Raw genomic sequence first — 16,213 nt, 5'->3', positions numbered from 1 at the left:
CTTGGCAGCCTCTTTATTCTGATTCCTATCAGCTCATAATTAGTTACCAAGACGTACATAAATAATCAGAAGATGCCAGATAAACTGTATCAGTTTAAAATTAGTGTTGTGTCTTGCTGTGCATTCTCACCTATTACTTTTAATTATAGTTTACAAAGCAAACTAGCTGCTTGCCCTCTTTACAGCTATTCTGGCCCTGAGGTTTTAATCTGTGCCAAGGGTTAGCCCATTGCTGGTGCCGGGGTGCTTGTCCCAAACCCGTGGCTTCGGTCCCTGGGTTTCTGTTCGAGAAATTCTGAGAAACCCATCGTCCCTGTTTGAACATAAGTTCACTTGGTATTTAAAAGAAAAAGAAAGCAAAAATAAAAAACCTCCTGATCCACAAAAAGCCTCTAATCTACCCGCTCCATTTCTTAAAGCATATAAGACATGAGAAATGGTTGTCACAGAGCAGAAAAAAAACCCAGGGGAAAGCCTTGCATCCCTGCAAAATCAGAACCCCTCTCTGCCTGCAGCAGATAAACATTCTTACAAGGCAGTGGTGACAACCGCCACCGTGAAACCGTTGATCAGAGATATATGGGCAGGTTTGGCAACAATCCCGATTGCACTTTACATGATAGGTCTTCATTGGAGTGCCCAGGTTAATTTTATACAAGAGGTTTAAAAAAACCAACCAAACAGAATACATAGATGAGCCTGCATCACTGGCCAGGATTCGGAAGCGCGGGTGCCCGAGCTGTACGGTGAGTGCTGTCTGTCTTGGAAAGGGACGCCAGGAACCCTTGGGGTGCTGCTTTTGGAGCTGGCTCAACTGTTCTGGGTTCAAACACCCTGCCCCTCTGTGCCAGGCTCTCCCTGCTGCCCACCCAGGTTTTGATTGAAAAGGGGCAAAAGACCTGAGGCCAGGGCTGTGGTTCAGGATTGTCTTTTTCTTTTCTTTTGCTCTAAGAGGAAAGGAAAAGAAAAAAAAGCCCTCACTAAGGCGTTTTGCAAGTAAGCGGTTGGTAGGCAGGTGGCACCTTCAGCTGGGTTCCAGCCTTGCCACCAGGAGGTTACCCCGTCAGCCGCGATGCTTTTCATGGATGCTTTCACAAGATGCAGCTTCAAAGGACTATGGTCAAAACTACAATGATATAAAATCTGTATATATTTATATAGGGTTTTTTTTTCTCTCTCTCTCTTTTTTTTTTTTTTTTTTTTTTTTTTTAACTTCCAGCAACAAGGAGCTGCCACAACTGTCTACTGCGCCACGGCTGCGGAGCTGGAGGGCCTGGGAGGGATGTACTTCAACAACTGCTGCCGCTGCCTGCCGGCGCAGGAGGCGCAGGGCGAAGCGACGGCCGCGGCCCTGTGGGAGCTGAGCGAGAGGCTGATCCAAGAACGAATTGGCAGGCAGTCCAAATAACAGGGAGCTCCTGGAAGGATCAAAACACACGAGTTGTGTGCACGCTCAAAAACTGCCAACACTGGAACCTGTCCAATCTTATCATCTAGAGGGTTTCCATATACCTCAGATACAGATTAACCAGTGTTAAATGAAATAATAGCAGTCACAACATAGTGAAAAATGTTAAGTACTAATGGGAAATGGGGAATACCGTGGGTTAAAGGGACAATGCGGCTTCCTGGGGCTTAGTTAGTCTCGGTTCTCTTTCTTTTGATTATAGCCTGTTCAAAGTGTAACCCAAGGAGGCATCTTTTGTCTTATTTGAGAAAAGCAATGCTGCAGATATTTTCTGTTGTTTGAATTAATGGGTAGGTACACAGCCCGATCTGGGATTTCCTCTTTATTTTGATAATTACTGTCTGTTAGGCTTTAGGTATTGATTGGGAGATGGTAGTTGTGTTGATTCTTTTTCCCTACAAGGACTTTATTGGGTGTGGCAAATAAAAAGATTATTAAGGAAAGAAATCTTTCCTACCCTTGACTGCTGGCTGCAAATACATCTGCTCTGTCTAGAAAAAGAAGGTGCAAGAAGACATCTGAACAGAAATGGTAAAGTCACAGCTAATTAAATATTTCTGGTTTTTTCTTAAAAGATTATAATAAAAGATATGTTGTAAACCATTCCCTAAATACTGTCGAGTTAGCAAAGATGATGTTGTCTCCTTAAGAACACACAGAGCGTAATCAGGGGTTTAAATGGTATTTCCATCCATTTCTCCAGTCACAGTTTTAAGGAGGTTTTTTTTTTTTCTTTGAAAGTTCACAGTTTCTCAGTTCTCCTGACACTGTATCCCATTCCAAATCTTTTTTTTTTCTTTCAATTTAAATTCAATAAAACAACATGCTTGCTTGAATATTGTCACCTGAAGAGAAAGTTTGTCTCGTTTCTGCAACTGTCTTAGTTCCTTTTTTTTTTTTTTTAGAAAAGAAAACTTGAGGAAAAATAAAGAGCTTCTTGTTGATGCCAAGAAAACGCTGTTTTTTTCTTGTTTCTTTCTGAGTTCATTTTTTCTATTTTGTGCTTTGTAGCTGTCTTCACGCCAGAAGGTTGTCCTAAGCCATCCCCAGTCCAGCATCACATTTTCTGTAGACAGAATATAAACAAATAAATAGAAGGACATATTGTTAATAAAAGCTTATTTTATCCCCTTATTTATGATTTATTGCTAACAGTCTGCCTTCCATGATTTTTCTTGTCTGAAACCATAATGCATCTGATTAGTTGTTGAATAGGTGTTGAAATCAAGGCATGCATTCACCTGGAAGAAGTAGCCAGAGCATCCTCCCATCAAAACCTCACCACACTAATGTAAGGAATTATGATATCGCCGTGTAACAGCTATACCTTACAGTCATATATTTCAATTTGGTTTGATTATTATTTTTTTTTTCTTTAATTTACAGCTAAGTCTTGTTTACTGCAAGCTCTTCTCAGGTAGGTCATGTTCAATGTCCTCTGCATGTACGGGCTGAAACATCTGTAAGTAAAGTCTCGACCTGTGACATTACATTTCTTCTGAGTGAACGGGGGGCAACCTGGGAGCCACCGCCCTCAAAACTAGGGTGAATCATTTGATCTGGCTTTATACAGAGAAAATGAGGGCTTTTTCTTTTCTCTTTTCTCCAGAGCCCTTGGCATCCTTCAAACGTCTGCCTAAGTACAGCCTCAGCCACTCTCTGCTTGGCCACTGCCTTACCTGATGCCACAGTCTTTCCTAAAGCAGCAGCAAAGAATCTATGGCCTTCCTTGTACCTGCTGTGCCACCCGTGTAGCAACAGCCTTCAGTAAATAAGCAATCCTGCCCACGTGTCTTCCTCTGCTATCTGCAGCAAGCCCCTTCCCCAGGGCCAGCACATCCTAATGAGCTTGCTCCTGCACTGAAACATTTGGAGGAATAAAGAGATAAAGATGCTGTTCCAGAAAGAATAACGCCTCTTTTCAATCTTTTTTTTTTTGCAGGGGGAAGCTCTTGTCTCCTAGGAGTTTTGACCGGCCTGTGCTGCAGAGACAAGATGCAGGTATAGTGCAATGTCTGAAAAGTAGTGGTATGGGTCAAACTGTCTGCAAGTTGAGGCAATGGTTACAGTCAAATTCTTTGTATTGTCTGGAGTTTATCTGGGGAGAAAAACTGATTAACTTCTGTCACCTGTGCAACAGCCTTTACAAATGCATTATTTTTCCTTTTCACAGCCAAACAGAATTACTCTCATATAATAATATAGCCAATCTATGGCAGCGGAGCTTTGCATCAGGGCTTGGCATTGCTGGGTTAACAAGAGGCAGTAATTAAGCAATGCTGGGAGCTCTGCACTCCCCCGAAGGCCTGGGCCCTATGCTCCATTTAGGCAAACATTAATAACCGATAATGAACACCCTGTCATTCCTTATTGCTGAAATATTGCATGCTTTTATGAGAATTCAGTACTTAAAGAGATTGCCTGCATTCCTTCAAAGAATATCTGGGAGGTGTTTTTCCGCCGTACATGGCTCACTATTTCAGTGTTATGAGGTAAGAGCATTTTTAATGTTAGCATAGTTTTGTGTTAGTGTGACATAAGCTACCTCCGCCCCCCCCCCCCCGCCCCAGTCTCACTGAGTTGGTCGGGTTCCTCTGGTTCCTGTTTCTGGTTAATAAATATTTATTGTCACTAGTGTATTACCCTGTCTAGAATTTCAGTGTCACGATTTTCTCCAACTCACATAAAATGACTTGCTATCTTCTTTCTGGTTTTCTTTCTTTCTTTTCCCTTTCTCTTTGTCTCATTCTCTTGCCTTCAGTCTCCCTTTCTCTTTTTCTCTCCTTCTCTTTCTTTCTCTCAATTTTTCCTCTCCCTCTTTTTGTCCTCCTTTTTGTCTCTGTCTCCTGTGTTGAGATAGATAGCCAGCATAAAAAAGCTTTTCTTTTTTTTTTCCCAGTTTCATTCCAAATGAAAAAAATAGCACAAATCTGCAGAGCATTTGCTTCTATTAGAAACACTTGTGAAAATAATTTTTCTTGCACTCTCAGCTTGGTTTCAGCACAGGAGGGATGTGCAGGGCACATTAAAAAGGAAAAGAAATTGAAAAGAAACAGACTCCAAACCCTCCATTTTAATATCCTAGATGTGCCTAAGTCATTGGCTTTCAAATATATTTTGGTGTAAGATTTGGCACATTTACAGCTGGTCAGATTTATTTATTTGACTGGCTTACATTTTTCCGGTTGATTTACCTGAGGCAATGTCTGTGTGAATTACTCCACAATGCATTGACTCCAGTGTTCATTAAAGGTAGTTAAGTGATCCTGTGTCTAATATTAAAGCAAACCCCATTAACCTTAACTAGTATCATATCAGCAAAACAAAAAGAACTGAATAAAGCAAAATAGATTGGGTATTTATAGTTCTTGGAAAAGATCCAGCAAATTTACATCAAGCTCCTAATAGTCCTAATAAGCACTTGCTAGTTATCCCCATAAAAAAGGAGCGGGCTGGGTAAGGACTGTGTCGCTGATGCACCGCTCGAGCCCCACAGGGCGTTCTGAAGGGGAGGTGCTGGAGAGCGATGCCGCAGAGCATTTCCACCCACGTGCTGAAAGGCATTGCTTGACACTTTGCTTTCCTTCCCAAGTCAACATTTCCCATTTTAATGGTCGGGTTTTGCCCCTGTATAGGTGCCCTGGACCTCAAGTTCACGTAGATGAGCAAGCAAAGTCCCTTGCTGGGAATGGAGAGCCACCAGAAGCTCTTAGGGGAATCGAGGTGCCATTTCAGTCAGTGGCAGCTTCCACTGCTGTCCATGCAGCAGATAGTGCCCGTGGTCTGTCCAGAAAGTAACTGACTGCTGGGACCTCTACCTGCAAAATCAGATAGAGGTGAACCAGCAGAAACCCATGCCAGGTCTTGACTTCCCCACTCCCACCTGCCCCCAGCTTTTTATTTTGACATCTGGAAGACAAACTTCAGATATTCTCAGACCATGTAGGGATTTTTATTAGACAAAGTCTTTCCAGCAACACTGCAATAATTTGACTTATATCAAGGTTGAATAACTCCTTGTCAGGTGTTAAGCTCATGACCTTTCAAGCCAAACACACTTATACCAACCAGTTTACCATTGGAATGATCAATATCTTGTAAGAGAGAAAGTCTAGACAGATCTTATTTTGTCCTTTGGTATCACTTGTGGCTTTGGAATTGATCATTATATGTGGCTGGGGAGAAATTGCCTATACATTTCATGCTCTGTATTTATCTTGACAAGGTTCTCTAGGATTATATTTTCATAATCTGAATGGCAGTGGAACAGCTGCTCAGCCTGTGCAAGCCCTTCTTATCAGGCTGAATTTAAGCTACGGTAATTACTCTTTCTCCTTATGTATTTCTTTTTTAAACAAGCGTGTACTATACATTAAAATGTATGGTTGGGGTGGCAGGGGTGTGTGCTGAGAAGCTTGGAAAATGCTGCTAAAATGTATTTTTTTCCATCTACAGTGGCTGATGTGGGCTTGTATTTTATTCTAAATGGAAGCCCATGTCTGAGCATACATGGTCTCAGAAACAGGATCCCAGCCTACACAGAGAACACGCTGTTTTATTAACAAACCTTGTAGAGTCAAGATGCCCTGAGACTGGAGGCAGTTTAGGAAAACCAGAATAGCCGTTGGTAAACTCCTGACTGCTGCCTTCAACCGGTCCCTTTGCAAAGAGGTTCCTTAATGAAACCCATCCCCATCGCCAGGAGCACAGCACCCAAAAGGGCACCCTCGCAGCCTGCAGTCACGGAGAGCTGCGCTGGCACCAGGCGCTGGAGGTGCCTGGATGACACGGTGAGGGAAGCATTGAAATATGGCAAACAGATGCATGGCTGTTTGCTGATGTCCTTCATCGTGGGACGGAGGCAATGGGAAAATATAGCAGTACCTTGGAGAGAAAGAATGTGCTGCTTTTCTCTTGGGTTTTTGTTTTAGTTTGGTTTGTTGGGTTTTCTTACAGTGCTATCTTGTTTACTAGATGCCTTTTCTGGGCTGTGCTTTCTTCTCTCCCCCACCTCTGTTGCGTTTGCAGAGTACTTTCCAATGGGTGTTTCGTGAATTAGCTTCATGCTTTAAAAGAGAAGATTGCTCTGGCAGAGAACAGCATAGTTGTAAAAGTGTCAAGGTGTTATGAATGTCCTGATGATAGAGCCCAGTTGTTATCTGCTGGGTAGTGAGGGAGGATAGCTAATGATGTGCAGCATGTAAACCGTTTGTTGCTCTAATCCATCTGTGTGGAGAGGAGTGAAAAAGAGGGGCGAAATCCTGGGAAAATTACTTGGACAGCTGGAGATAAAGTGTGTACTGATGGAGTCATCCAAAGGTAGCTGTCAACATGAGCTGTGTTTGCATATAATCCAAGTGATGTGCAATGATTCCTTTTGGTATGTTTTTTATGGGGGTTCATGTGTCTGTGCACAGACCTTAATTACTATCCAGTATCTCTTACCAACTGGGCTCCAGTTTTAAGTGAGGAATGTGATTTTAATCAGTTCGTGGCTGGGTGGTGGAGAGAAGTACTACAAACAGACCAAAGCAAGACATACGGATCCCTTTGGAGGACCTGAATTAAATGAGAAGCAGTCATTTTATTAATTCTGCTGTGTTTTATAGACCTTTTATATGGAACATTACCCATACAACTTCACTATCTAATTAAAAAGGGCTTTTATCAATTTGCTGGGCAGTTGCTTATGCAAAAAAAAAAAAAAAAGAGAGAGGAAGAAATTTTTTTTTTTTTTTTTTTGAGTCTTAGAAAATCATCTACCTTAAAGGGGTACAGAACAGATCGCCAAATGCCTGGTGAGACTATCTTGGCTGGTTATCTTCACTCTTTCAAAAGAACTGTTATGAAAACTAAACATTAGCCAATGCTTTGGGACTGAAGTCTGCACCGTGCACGTTGTTCATATGGAAACCTTACGCAGGTCTGGTGCAGCGCCCGCGGATATGTGAGCACAGCCCAAATTAGGGGCTTTGTACATTGGATTTACATGATCCCTCCTGGCAAAGCAGGCACCCTTTGCCTTGAGCTGGCGTTAGCCTTTAACAGCAGTGGTTTGAGAAGCTCTGTAATGTTCTTAGCGGGGATTGAGAAATGTGCATGATGCTTGCGGGCGTGAAGCATGTAAGCTTTTTGCAAAGGAAGGAGAGGGAAAGAGAGTGCATGGGAGCCACACCAGTCCTGACTCTGATCCTCACATCGACACGTAACTAATGGCCTTAAAATGGACTTTGCCTTTTGCAGGCAGCCTGAGAGGAAGGGCAGGAGAGACGACGGAAAGGTTATGGAAATGGGTAGTGCCTTTCTGTGTGCCGCCCGCCGCGCTTTGTGCTGCCTCCCGGTCTATCTGCAGGACGCAGCTGAAGCCGTCCTGGCGCCTGAAAAGCAGTGTCACAAGAAACTGAGCAGGAGGGAAGGGGAAAAACCCATGTCTTCTAAACCCCTTGTACCTCCATAAACCCTTACTTTATGTGGCGTATTGGATTTTACAAGCACGGAGTCTGCTGGGAGCTGTCTGCCGAGCACACAGTTAGCAGTGATTGAACACCAGCGTTTTAGCATTTTGACTTAAATCCAGTGTAAACTTGTAAGTGAACTGCTGGCCTGGGCTCGGTCTCTGGTGGACAGCAGTCAGCAATGCATCACAGGCTGCGCAGCCCATGGAGCGCCCGGCCGGCGGCCACGGGTCACAGTTCAAAAGAAGCCTGAAATTTTGCTTCAATGGATGCTGAATTACCTCTCATCCCAGGGAAGGCTTTATTTCTCTCCCTCTCTCTTCCTCCCAGCATTGAGCCAGCGTGGCTGGAGAAGAGAGGAGAAAGGGAGCTGGTACCGAGACCATCTCAAATGTCCTGGACTACAAACAAACCAGAAGTATTTTCCTTCCAGCAAAGCTGTTGCTTTAATCTTTATGAGCAGGAGAAATTCATGCATTACAGAGGCACAAAAATGAAAAGGGAAAGGCGGGTGGGAATAGTTTCATTAGAATTAAGCCCTGTTTTTAATATGACACCTGTCAGACTTATTGTTAAAAATATGGAGAAAGGCTCCCTTCAGAAATAACAACATTGCATCAAGGTTAGTTATACACAGTGAGTCCTGTCAACAGCCGCAATTAGAAGTTGTTTACCATGGAGCGAAATAGCTCTGCGGCATCAGGGCTGTACGGACGTTACACGTTGTTTCAGCCCTAACCGAGGGCTCACAGATAATCCTTCCTCCAACACAGCGCACGGCAGAGACGGGAGATTCTTCCCCGCAATCACATTACTTTCCTAATGACACTATCACCCAACCAGGGATTAAGTGCTGCTTTACAGTCAATGAATGGTGTCACCAGGTTTAGGCTGCTAAACCATTAAAGGGTCAATTTACGGCGCGTTGGTGGGTGGGGGTTAAGGGCAGGGGAAGGGGGATGACTGGCAAGGAGACCTCCTGATAAACAAGAGCTGTCAGAGAGCCCTGCTCTGCAGGGGCCACTGTTTCTGTCAGCTGGCCATCACAAGGCATCCCTCGAGCCCCTCGGCCATGGCCAGCGCGCCGCCGCACGCCCAGCAGGAACCCCCTTCTGTGGCACCGTATTTGTAAGTCACCCGGCACTGGTAGTTAAACTCCGACCACAAAATTAATTTCATTTATGCCTTCAGCCAGATTTCAAAGTAAGGCTCTGGAGACATAGGAGAAATTAATTTATTAAAAAGCAATAGCTTGATAATGCACATGATGATAGAATAAATTAATCTGTTCAATATCTTATAAAACAGTTGGCAATCACATAATAGAGCATTCATTGTCAATTTAGGAGCTTGTCTCATTATACTCTGCAAATAGTAGTAAAATGGTGTATTATTCATGAACCAACATGCTTTAATTACTTTTAGTGCACATTTATTTTTTCAAATGTAATATGAGTTAGATTCATCTATAACTGTAACTCAGCTTATGAATCTTGAAGTGGTTGCGAAATTTTATGAGCACAGGAATCAGTTTCTGGGAAGTTTGTAACATTTCTATATGCTATGAAAGCAGGTCCTAAAATGCCAACCTCAGATATCGTCTCAGAGTTGGATTATAGCTGACAATGCTTTAACAAATATCATATTATTATTATTTGATAATCTAGTCAGATATTATTTCATGATTCATCATTTCCTAGGTTGTTTGGATGTCTGGTTGTTGTTTTTTTTCCCCTGCCATAAAGCAAATCCCTAAATCTAATATAGTTTATTTTTTGGCGTTATAAATAGAAATTGTCTTGTTACCACTCCCTCCCTTCTTGGCTTCACACACACACACACACTTTTCACCAGCCTAATTTGCTATGAAGGTCTCACATACGTACAGCCAAGGTCAGTGAAAGTCCACTGCTCATTTCAATTAAAATGTTTGTGAGGATTTATCAGTAATAAACTGATCTTGCCTATAATACCAGGTTTCCTTAACTTGGGTCTTGCCGCTACTAAGTATAATGTTGCAGCACATTGTTGATTTCTATGTACATAGGAAAAAGAGCACTGTAAAATAAGATGACTTAAAAATGCAATTAAAGTGTAAATCTTTACACCCATTAACATTTAGGGTCCATTAGATTACTTTGTCTTTTACAATATTAAACGCTAAGATGTTTTGCTTTTGTTCTGTAACAGTATATTCTAGTTCTATTTATAATACAAATGTAATTTAGCTCCCAATAAATCTTGGCTTTAATTGGTTATTAAGTATGTGCTACCATGTCATAAATTTTAGCCACAGAATTTATTTTTCTTCTCTATGGCTTTGTATTCTAGGCCCAGGTATGGGCTTTCGCACCTCCATAAATATTAAGCCTGCCTGAGCATCCCCCCCACCGAGAAGCTGGTTGGAGGGGATGCCCCTAGCACTGAGCCCAGCAGTGGGTGCTGGGGGGGGTGGGGGCTTTCACCCCGCCCTGGGAGCATAATCCAGCCTCGGGGACGCAGCCACTGAGGTTAACGGTGACCCCCGGTCTGAGGCTGAACTCAGGCAGGGACTTCATCTGACTGCCCACAGACAGTGCTTTTGTGACACACTTGCTCCCTTGGCACGACCGGGGGTGCGAGCAGCCCCCCTCCGGCGGCGGTTCTGTCCCTCCCAGCAGTCGTGATGGGGCTGTGGCCTGATGTACGGCCAGTGCTGGAGCTTTGGTGCTGAGGAAAGTTGCAGAGGGTATAAATCAGGGCCGAATTATGCTCTCTTGTCCTTGATGTTACCTACTGCTTTGAAAGGTGTCCAAACTATGGCTGCACAATTATGACTTTTTTCCTCAGGCCTCAGTAAGCACAATTTAGACTAGTTTTTATTGGTCACCAAGGATGAGTTTCTAAGGTTTTTTAGATTCAAGAACTGGGGTAATAGCATTGTGAGGGCATGGCCCAGTTTCCTTTGTAATCCTGATTTCAGTTCCCAATGGTAACCTGAAGCCATGACTGTTTAATCCTTAATTCCTGCCACAATTAACATCTCATATTCAGGACTTCTCTGAGATTTGGAAGGAAATCTGTCCCCAGCTAGGTCAGCCCTAGCCGGTCTCTTTATTAATTGGGAAGGGATCCTTTTCAGCTTGAGTCAAATACAGTAACACCTCATTTAATGGGGCAACAGAGCAGAGAATCTGTTAGCCGGCTCCGGTTGGATGCAGTACGAATCAACATCCTTGCAATTAGAGCTAGCGAGGAATGCAAGCACACAAACTCATAAGGTACTAATGAACTATTTGAGCAATTCTACAGGTATTTATATAAGGCTGAGACAGCATCCTCCGCTGAAGAGCTACTCCCCTCCCATGTATTCCCAAGGAAGCTTTAACTGAAGTGAAATTTCTTTATGTAAATATGGGCAATGCCGAGAGACCTGCATGTTCTGCCATCACCTCTGTGCTTGGGGCTTGGAGGTTGTGCTGGCAAACAAATGGGGCCTCTTCTGTAGCGACTCCATTGCACATCAATGCCTACAAATGTCAGTTCGCTGTCTCCTCACCAACATTTTTACTTGTGAGCGCATAACCACACCACCATAGATGAAGCAGAGAACAGCCTTTTTTATTCCTTTTCCAGCACCTCTATACCATCTTGCCCCATTCACGGTTATCCTGGATCTGACCACCTTCATTTGCACGAGCTGCACTAAACCCCATCTGCCCATTCCCCAGCAGGATAATCTCAAAGACCACTTTGGCTGAGTAAGTCATCCCACTCTATAGACCACGGCAGGTGGTTCCCAGGGCAAACCCCTCTTCACCAAGAGCCCAGGCACATCAGGCTGTGGCCAAGGGCAGCTGAGGTATAGCAGCAATCCTACCTGCAGTCCTAAAGCAGCATTTCCCTACTCCTTCTCACGGGTTAGCAGGGCAAGGGGTAAGGGTAAAGCTGGGGTTTGCACCACCACTTCTCTGACCTGCTTCCAAAACGTTCTTGGGAGCTACCAACACCTATACGAACTACTGCCTTGCTCTCGTGAGCATCTGCTTTATACTGGCTTGACACCCCCCACCCCCCCCGAAAGCTGAAACCAGCATGGTGATCTGTTTGTTGAAGTACTGAAGCAGCTTAAGTCCCCAAAACCCGAGCTAAAAATGCCATTGCATGAGTAGGCATTCACACTTAAGCCTTGCAGAGGCCGTTGAAGGCACCAGCCACGCTTACCCCACAACCCATGCCCCAATGGACTGAGTGGCATGCCATAGGGAAAGCTGAGCAGGGCTCAGGATTTGAAATAAGTCTTTACATAAGCTTATTATTTCCCTGTGTAAATTGCATATGGAACACTTGAAGCGGGCAGACTTTAACAAGCACAGATAATAACTACCACAATTTGTCTTCAAAACAAATGAAAGAACTGAGTCATCCCATCCACGATGATCAACTGAACTACACTTTAAACTTTTACCAGCAAGCTGGTCAGTCAGTCATCTAAATATTTGTTTTCTATCCATGAACAAGTAGAAATTAAAAAAAAATAATAATTAAAAGAAATCGTTTTTTTCCGGAGCACGAGCCACAGTCTTTGCCTCAGTGGTCTTATTGGCTGATTAATCCATATGTTTACTGCACGTTGAATGAAATACAATAGTTCTGTATGAATAGCCTGATTAGTCTTAATTTCTTAATTTTTATATCATTCTCCTAGGTTTTGAACCCTTTGGCAATTTACAATACTCAAATACTTTCTCAGTTGCGGTTGTTCACGTGGATGGCATTACTCTTGAAGGCGAGGTTAATGGCATCTCTTGCACAGATCTACTTTCACAGACACATCCCTACGATTATATGTATATACATATACAAATATGTGCTTATATATACATTCCTCACACACACACATACATATATACATAGACATTTTAAAATATGATTGCTTTAAGATGTTTTTGGGTCTGCCCCCCCCCCGCCCCACCCAGCATTTTGAAGCCCCTGGAATCTGAGTATGGCTGAATCACTTAGGCTGTAACTCTGGACCTGACTATTTCTCCTCTGCCCCACCATCATCACACCCTCTGTCTCCAGCATTTTTTCTACAGATGAGGAAAGAATCAAAATAAATAAATTCAGTTCTTCATGCTTTGTCTCCATTATTTTTTTCACACTAATACTGTTCTTGGATTCCTGTTTGCCTGATTAGATATTTTGTACATTAGATTCAGAATAGAATTTCATGTTCTTTTACCACATATGCTTTTCAGTTGGACAATTTAGATGTGTATCTCAGTCAGCAAATCCTAAAATATTTTTTTTTTGCAATTTTCCAAAGAGTCCTCCATATTTAAGCCAAGAAACTGAAAATTAATGGAATCGTAACTAGGCAAAAAAGGTGTTACTCAGAACTGGGGATGAGAAAAAAATCATGTCAGATGCTCAGCACTGAATCTGCTCCAGTTTGCTTTGAAGCATCCATTTGTATATGTGGACTTGACAGTAAAATGCATAAAAATAGATCTAGAAAACTCCCAAAATAACCCATTCATGGTTAAATCTGCAACCACAGCCAACTTTCTGGTGGCCATCACAAAATTTATTTGCAAACTGCCTTAAGCTGTGCATCTTATAACATTGCACATTGTCATGGCTTATAAGTATAGACAGAAACTCCTATACACCAGTAACCATTAGGAAAATAAGTTTTTGGGTTTTGTTGACTGCCCTAAGTTAAGGATCAATGACTTCAGCTTTCTTAACTTTGGAAATCTGAATGCCTCTGCAAAAGACAGTAGATAAACAAGCAAAAGGCTCTGTAATGTTAGAAACTGCCTCGGTTGCTTTACAATGCACGGGATGGGCACATCACAAGAAGTTGAGGCTCCCCTACCTACTCGTCACCAGGTAGATGGAGGGGTCCATTCCATAAGGAATGGATACAGGTCCCTGCTCGGGGCAGCAGGCGAATCACCCCCTGACCTACTCCACCGTCCCAGGTACCCCTGTACAGTAGGTGTGTGGCTCTGAAATCTGAGGGCCAGGAAGATGATGATGTGGATGAAAGCCCACCCAGGTTGGAGCAGTTGCCAAGGAAGAGTTGGTCAACCGCACACATCACGACCAGCTCTGCTAGGAAGAAGAGAGGTGGCTGTCATCGGCAACTCCACTCTGAAAGGGCCAAAGAGCCCAATGGGCTGACTGGACCCAACCCACAGGGAAGGTGCTGCCTCCCGGGGGCCCTGGTAAGGGATGTTACTAGAAAAGTCCCTTCTCTGGTGCGATCCTCTGATTACTGCCCATGACTGGTCTGCCAAGTGGACAATGATGAAGTTCAAACAACAAAGGAGTCTGAGGGCAATCAAGACAGACCTCAGGGCCTTGGGATCAGTAGCACAAGTCATGTTTCCTTCTGTCCTGCCACTTGCAGGGAACGATGGGGCATGTCACTGGAAGGTCACACAGATCAATGCCTAGCTCCAGGCTTGGTGTCACCAGCTAAATTTTGGGGGTTTTGATCATGGGTCAATTTACACAGAACCAGGACTGCTGGCAACAGATGGGGTTCACCTGTCTCAAAGGGAGGGTCCTAGGTCAGGAGTTAGCAAGGCTTATTGAAAGGGCTTTATAAACTAGATTCAAAGGGGGAAAGGAATAAATCCAAGCTCGTTAGAGATGAGCCGGGGGGTGGCATGCCAGGGTTGGAGGCAAGATCAGTAGCACACCTGAAGTGCACCTATGCCAATGCCCAAAGCATGGGCAACAACCAGGAGGAGCTGGAAGCCATCGTGCAGCAAGAAGACTGTGACAGTTGCCATCATGGAGACAAGGTGGGATAACTCACATGACCAGAGTGCTGCAATGGATGGCTACAAACTCTTCAGAAGGGATAGGCAAGGAAGGAGCGGCGGCTGAGGGAGCTGGAGTTGTTTAGTCTGCAAAAGAGCAGACTCAAGGGGACTTTATCATTCTCTGCAGCTACCTGACAGGAGGCTGTAGGCAGGTGGTGGCAGGTCTCTTTCCCAGATAACTAGCGACAGACAAGAGGAAACAGCCTCAAGTTACACCAGAGGAGGTTTAGATCAGATATTAGGAAAAAAATTTTAACTGAAAGGGCAGTCCAGCATTGGAACAGGCTACCCAGGGACGTGGTGGAATTGCCATCCCTAGAGATATTTAAAAACCACATAGTTGCGGTGCTTAGCAACACGTTTTAGTGATGGACTTGGCAGTCCTGGGGTAATGGTTGGACTTGATGATCTCCAAGGTCTTTTCCAACCTAAATGACTCTATGATTCTATGAAAATGTTTACAGAACTAGCAAGAATATCTTCCAGTCCTCCTTAAAATTAGTTCTTGGCTCCCAATATCTGTTAACATATTTGATATACTATCCCTGATGACCCTGGATGCATCTGGAGGTCAGTGCTCCAGAGTTGCTGGCTATCTGTATTGTCCCTAACTCATTTTCTCTCCAAGCCTCCTCTTCCATGCCAACAAAAATATTTCTAGTCCTTGTATCTTCAGCAGCTCACTCTATCAATGCATAACAGATGGACAGCTTTTTTTGCCTAATAACGGGACCAAGTGTTTTTGCTGGCTGACAATAAGCTGGATGAGTGTGTTGAAGTGATTGCAGACTGGGATAAACGAAGGAGTTGCAGAGAACAGAAAAGCATCTTAAAACTGTGCATGACAAGGTTTGCAAGGTGCTCTAACAAAAGAGCCACATGAGCAAACATTTACACTTGAAAAACTTCTTGCCCCTTGGGAAGCTGTGAGTATTTTGTTGGGTGAGTTTTTTGTCTGCGTTTTGCAGATGTCTCTAAGGGCACCGCTGGGACCCTTCCTTACCATTTCCCACCACCAGCACATCTCAAGTTCCACCAGAACTTCTCTCAGGCATGCTTGCTTCCTGCGCCTTTCTTGGAATTTCACTCCTTGACATCTATGCCTGAAATCTCATGCAACTTTGCTGCTTCAAGGCCCTGGTGCCACCTCTTCTTGCTGGGAAGGGTGCTCTGTTTGCCAGTGCAGACCCCAGGCACACCACTGACGGTCAGCTTTTTCCTTCCCTTGTGCTGCCACTACCTCTGGAGCTGCCACTTACGTCTAAACCCAAGCATATGCCATCAATGAACCTCTCATATTCATTGATCTTCCTGAGCACATCAACCTGTCTCTCTAAATCTGTGCTCTGATTTTTCAAGTAATAGAAAGAATCCCTCTGGATAACCACATAATCATCTCCTTTTGGCTCCTGGTCAGGCTGCCTCGCTCTTTCTTGCTCTCTCTCTCTTTTCTGAATGAAGAAGGTGAT

At 43.7% G+C, this 16,213-nt stretch overlaps 2 protein-coding genes across 2 annotated transcripts in view; one reads left to right on the top strand and one right to left on the bottom strand.

Moving 5' to 3' along the window:
• WWOX (WW domain containing oxidoreductase) overlaps positions 1-2,423 on the top strand; it is a 531,112-nt gene extending 528,689 nt beyond the window's left edge. Inside the window, exon 9 of the mRNA XM_056360980.1 lies at positions 1,220-2,423. Coding sequence (XP_056216955.1) covers positions 1,220-1,408 — 189 coding nt within the window. The 3' untranslated portion in view covers positions 1,409-2,423. The remainder of the gene's footprint in view (positions 1-1,219) is intronic.
• Positions 2,424-2,427: 4 nt separating this feature from the next.
• Positions 2,428-16,213, bottom strand: part of MAF (MAF bZIP transcription factor) — a 192,518-nt gene continuing 178,732 nt past the window's right edge. The window contains exon 3 of the mRNA XM_056360982.1: positions 2,428-2,534. The gene's annotated coding sequence lies outside the window, so the exon portion shown is untranslated. The remainder of the gene's footprint in view (positions 2,535-16,213) is intronic.

The sequence above is a fragment of the Falco biarmicus genome, chromosome 15 (assembly GCF_023638135.1).
Source record: "Falco biarmicus isolate bFalBia1 chromosome 15, bFalBia1.pri, whole genome shotgun sequence".
Lineage (NCBI taxonomy): Eukaryota > Metazoa > Chordata > Aves > Falconiformes > Falconidae > Falco > Falco biarmicus.
Note: the sequence above shows the minus strand (reverse complement) of the source record. Positions and strands in the feature narration are given on the sequence as shown.